The 2448-nt window shown below is 37.3% G+C and overlaps 1 protein-coding gene across 1 annotated transcript; it reads right to left on the bottom strand.

The window, feature by feature from the left end:
* Positions 1-285: 285 nt before the first annotated feature.
* LOC122609022 lies at positions 286-1287 on the bottom strand. The gene has a single exon (XM_043782083.1). The coding sequence runs from the start codon at positions 1285-1287 to the stop codon at positions 286-288; it is 1002 nt and encodes a 333-aa protein (XP_043638018.1).
* Positions 1288-2448: the final 1161 nt, after the last annotated feature.

The raw sequence follows: 2448 nt of genomic DNA, 5'->3' as shown, positions 1-2448 counted from the left end.
GAAATGACCAAATCATCGTGATGAGGCTCTATAATGTCATCAAAGTCGTCATCTTCAAAGGAGATAATATCTGAGTCCGAGATAGAAGCTTTCTTCACGTTCTTTTCTCTTTTTTCTGCCTTATTCTGTTTTGCAAATCTTTTGGCTGCTGAATAACTTGTTCCACAAACTTCTGATCCTCCAGAAATGTTGTTGATTACTTTAGCATTTGCTGGTAGAGAATCTGCCTTCTGGGTAGGTTTTGGTTTGGTGAAGTCCATGCCTTCGACATCTTTAGCCTTTTTTCTACCCATTAACTCTGTCAAATACCCTTTGGATAAGAGTATACATATTTCTTTTCTCAGCATCTTGGTCTTCAGTGATGTGACCAAAATCTTTGTGGTAGGCACACCATTGACTGGTATCCTTTTTCTTGAAATAACCATCGTTACTTTTCTTTTGTGGCCATCTGACCTTGTCTCCAAGGTTTCTCATTGCCATTATCAAGCTAGGTATACCGACATAGAAACAATATGTCGATAATGCAGGGTACTCATTCCCTTCTTCTTCTTCAACAACATTGATTTGATTCTGAACATGTCTTGTATATGGTTTATGCCTTTGTTTGAAGACTGGAGTCTCAGTCCTACGATTTGGTCGATCGTAAGATAAGGCATCCAGTTTTGCTGTTGTTAATTCATTTTCTTCAAGTCTGATGAATCTCGCTGCTCTAGCCTTTGCCTCATCCAAGTTTCTGCATGGTGTCATTATAAGGTCTTCTTGTAATTTGGATCCAGGGTGGAGGCCTCTTTGCAAAGCTTGGATAGCAGTTAACATATCTAATTTAGGAATATTAAGAGATTCTTTAGTAAATCTAGTCATAAAGTCTCTAAGTGATTCATGCTGTTTTTGAGTAATTTTATATAAATCATCAGTTAATTTCTCAAAAGTTCTACTGCATGAAAATTGACTGTAAAACAAATTAGTTAAATCAGCAAAAGAGTTTATGGATTGAGGAGGCAAACTCTGCAGCCATTTTAAGGCTGAGCCAGTCAATGTGGAGCCAAAGCTTCGGCATAGACAAGCTTCCTTCAGGTTGTAGGGAATGGGCACAGTCTCCATCTTCTCCAAATATAATGCAATGTGCTCTTGTCGATCGGAAGTTCCATCATAGGGCTTCATATTTGGCACTTGGAATTTCTTTGGAATTTCCACATTCGCAATCCTATCCCCATATCTGTTAATGAGATAAGGAGCAGGATTGAATTTTGGAATTGGATTGCAAAACCCAGGAACACTTGAGATCATTTCCTTAATTTTTTGAAATTCTCTTGCAATGTATTCGTTTGTTCCTTATTCCTGCAATGGGTTAGTATATCCACACGATCTAGTAAAATTATTTGTATTAAATAAACCTGATCCTGTATTAGCAGACGTGCCAGCAGCCTGCATATTTTGTGGGATATTACTCCCAAAATTTCAGGATGCAGTTGGAATCGTTGTGCCAAATGGCGCAAACCCAGGAAGTGCAGATGATACTGGAGTTCCAGACAAATTTTTTGGAGTTATAGGTGGTCCATTCTCCGTAATCCTCGACTCTAGTACTTTGAATTGCATTTGAGTATATTCTTGATTTTCTTTGACAGTTTCTGTGAGTTTCTGCAAGATTTCAAACAAGTTAGGCATATCTTTATTAGTGATATTTCTAGCGATCTCTTCAGATCCGATATTATAGATATCATTCTCGTTCAATCGTTCCAGATGTCCTGTCTCAGTATTTCGAGGTCCACTTCCTGTAGGGACTTCATCGATGACACTGAATGCGTTCGTCAGATGAACAGGCCTCTTATCCTTATTTTGAGGAAGACGAACTGTGTAATTCTTATTTTTTCGGTTGTTGTTGATTTCTGTAGCATTATCAGTCATAGAAGAAGAAATAGCAGGAGCAGTTTGCTGGAATTAATTTGAGAAAAGTAGCTTTTCTAAACTGTAGATTTGAGATTTTAAATAATCAAAAGCACCTTTTGCCCCACGTTGGGCGCCGAATTGTTTTGGTCAAAAATCACCTAAGATAATCTACGTCGAAGACTTAGATCAATTAAGTAACCAAACTTTCGTTCTTGAGGTTGTGTGCTTGTAAAATATGTTGAGTTACAAACATGCGTTGATAAAAAGACTTTTGAAAACAAATTATGTCGACTAAACAATAAAGAAGGTCAATGTAATCGCAAACTAATGTAAATAATGCAAGATATGTTAAGATAAACAAGATATTGAGCAAGAATCAAATAAATAATGCGTATAGTAAAGAGTAAAGAGCAAGAACACAGATATTTGATGACGAGGAAAAGCCCTTAATCCTCAGAGGATCGCCGGTATAAAAACCCCGGGAGGAAACAATCGTTCCTGCCTTGTTCTTTTATTAATTATCGTTGAAATGAATACAATTGGTGGAAGCAGGTTGATCGA

The sequence above is a fragment of the Erigeron canadensis genome, chromosome 7 (genome assembly GCF_010389155.1).
Source record: "Erigeron canadensis isolate Cc75 chromosome 7, C_canadensis_v1, whole genome shotgun sequence".
In the NCBI taxonomy this organism is placed as follows: Eukaryota; Viridiplantae; Streptophyta; class Magnoliopsida; order Asterales; family Asteraceae; genus Erigeron; species Erigeron canadensis.
Note: the sequence above shows the minus strand (reverse complement) of the source record. Positions and strands in the feature narration are given on the sequence as shown.

Bases quoted from the DNA above. Each gene is read 5' to 3' on its own strand.
- LOC122609022 (XM_043782083.1), bottom strand. From the start codon at position 1,287: ATGATCTCAAGTGTTCCTGGGTTTTGCAATCCAATTCCAAAATTCAAT.